At 49.0% G+C, this 2,497-nt stretch overlaps 1 protein-coding gene across 1 annotated transcript in view; it reads right to left on the bottom strand.

The window, feature by feature from the left end:
- The window catches only part of LOC108289911 (zinc finger protein 551), an 8,280-nt gene extending 5,865 nt beyond the window's left edge, over window positions 1-2,415 (bottom strand). Inside the window, exon 1 of the mRNA XM_017509527.2 lies at window positions 1,979-2,415. Within this exon, the coding sequence (XP_017365016.1) occupies window positions 1,979-2,059 (81 nt within the window). The 5' untranslated portion in view covers window positions 2,060-2,415. The remainder of the gene's footprint in view (window positions 1-1,978) is intronic.
- Between the last annotated feature and the right edge of the window lie 82 nt (window positions 2,416-2,497).

Genomic DNA, 2,497 nt, shown 5'->3' with positions numbered 1-2,497 from the left:
AAAAAAAAAAAAAAAAAAAAAAAAAAAAAAAAAAAAAAAAAAAAAAACAACTACTACTATGGACTTCCCCATCTTATGTGATGGAGCTTCTACCCTTTTAACAGCCAAAATAAAAACTTTGAGTCATCCCTGACTCCTCACTTATCGTCAAAATTAAAAAATCCAGGCACCCCTACTTAAATAATGGATCCAGAAGGCCAGGTGCAGTGGCTCACACCTGTAATCCCAGCACTTTCGGGGGCCGAGGCGAGTGGATCACGAGGTCAGGAATTCGACAATAGCCTGGCCAATATGGTGCAACCCCATCTCTACTCAAAATAAAAAATTAGCTGGGCACAATGGCGGGTTCCTGTAGTCCCAGCTACTCAGGAGGCTGAGGTGGGAGAATCGCTTGAGCCCGGGAGGCAGAGGTTACAACGAGACGAGATCGTACCACTGCACTGCAGCCTGGAGGACAGAGCGACACTCTGTCTCAAAAATAAATAAATAAAAATAAAAATAAAATCCAGAATCCAACTACTTCTCGCATCTTCTAAGCCACCGTAATGGCCCAGCTATCACATTCACTTGGACTATCCCAGTAGTCTCCTCTCAGGTATTCCCCTTCATCCTTCATTCGGTTTCCCATGCTGCAGCCACAGAGTGCCTAAAAGACCCGAGCCAGGTCACCTCCCTCTTCCACTCCAAACCTCCTATTGTTACTTTTTTCTTTTTTTTTTGGATACGGAGTCTCACTCTATCACCCAGGCTGGAGTGCAGTGGTGTGATCTTGGCTCACTGCAACCTCTGCCTCCCGGGTTCAAGCGATTCTCCTGCCTCAGCCTTCTGAGTAGCCGGAATTACAGATGTGCACACCCAGTTAATTTTTGTATTTTTAGTAGAGACAGGGTTTCACCATGTTGGTCAGCCTGAACTGGAACTCCTGACCTCGTGATCTGCCTGCCTCAGCCTCCCATAATGATGGGATTCCAGGCATGATCCACCATGCCCAGCCTACTGTTACTGTTAAGAAACCAATACACACTCAAATTTTCAGGGAACTATTCTGACTTCTACCACATTGCTCCCTGATCTCATGAGAAGAAAAGAACTGTCGGTTCCTGAACCATCTCAGACTCCTCTCCAAACCTTTGCATATACCGATAACTATGCCTTGGACAACCTTCTACATCTCCAGCTGCCAACAACTTCGTATAATCTGACCTGGACTTAGGACTCTGGGCTTTGTATCTGCTCAACCTCCCAGGACCCAAGGCTACTAAAAGAGTGGTGGGAGAGCAGATCAAGAACACCACTTGTTCAGAGACTGTAATGGGTGAATTCAGGACCAGTTCACACCATTCCCCAATTAGGCTCCATAAGCGATTCTACAGTTATGGGAATCTACAGAAACAGAAAAGCCACGAGAGTCAGGAACCACCACTAGGTTCCACAGGATCAGCGGAAAAAGCCACTTTTGGAGCCAGGTGGCCTGGGCTGGCTGCACTATCTCTGCACCTCAGTCCTCAGTGCTGACTTTACCAGCTGTGTGAGCTTGGACAAGAACTCAATCTTCCTATGTCTAACTACTATCACCACTCTTCAGCCTGTTCTTCCCTTGAGCAACGTTTGGAAAGCTTTAAGAAATCCTAGCCCAGTGTCCCTATCTGTTCACAAATGTTCAAGGCTGCCAGTTTCCTAAGAACGGTCAAATTCCTCAGGTGCAATTCTGCCTCACTCCATGTTCCTGCAGAAACAAGATGGGTCCCAGGCTCCTGAATCCCCCTAGCTTAGCAGCAACCCCAAGCTCTGCACGTGCCAGTGCCCCTGCCCAGCACATTTCCTTACACACTGGGCGTCATAAACGGGCCCCACCCACAAGCGCCTTCCTTTCCCGGGCACTAGGGCCTGGGCTGCAGGGCTGTGAACAGACGCCCCTCCTGGGCTTTAAGACTTTTGTTGGGAGAGGGCAGGCAAGACCCGAGGACGCAGCACTCACCTGAGCCGGGTCCCTCAGCGTGAATGCTGCCATTGAGCTCTGTCGACCAGGCGGGGAGCGGCGAGCGACCGGGGCGGGCATTCGAACACAGCGGTCCCTATCCTGGCTTTGGCACAGCTCACCCAGCGTGGCGTCGCCAAGCCTCAGACTTACTTTCACGCCTTCTCTGTCCCGTGCCTCATTCTCGACCCCCGCTGCGGACGTTCTAGCAAGGTGAACAGACAGGAAAGAAGCCAAAAGGACCGCCACGAGGAAGACACCGGAAGCCCCGCTCCGTCGTGCTGCGAATGCACGAAAGTGCCCCTATCCTGGTCATTGGCTCAACTCCGCCGCCGTGTAGCGCTTTGCAGTCTGGGTAATGTAGTTTCCAAAATGCCACATATCTCTTCTGAGTACTTTGCCCCCCCTTTTTTTTTTTTAAATGATGTTTATTATAACTTCTAAAGCAGGAATTAATAATAATTTTTTTATGCTGGCAACTCTGATTTTTTTTTTTTTACAGGTTTAAACAAGCTCAGA

The sequence above is a fragment of the Cebus imitator genome, unplaced genomic scaffold (genome assembly GCF_001604975.1).
Source record: "Cebus imitator isolate Cc_AM_T3 unplaced genomic scaffold, Cebus_imitator-1.0 Scaffold417, whole genome shotgun sequence".
Classification (NCBI taxonomy): domain Eukaryota; kingdom Metazoa; phylum Chordata; class Mammalia; order Primates; family Cebidae; genus Cebus; species Cebus imitator.
This window is presented reverse-complemented; position numbering and strand designations above follow the sequence as displayed.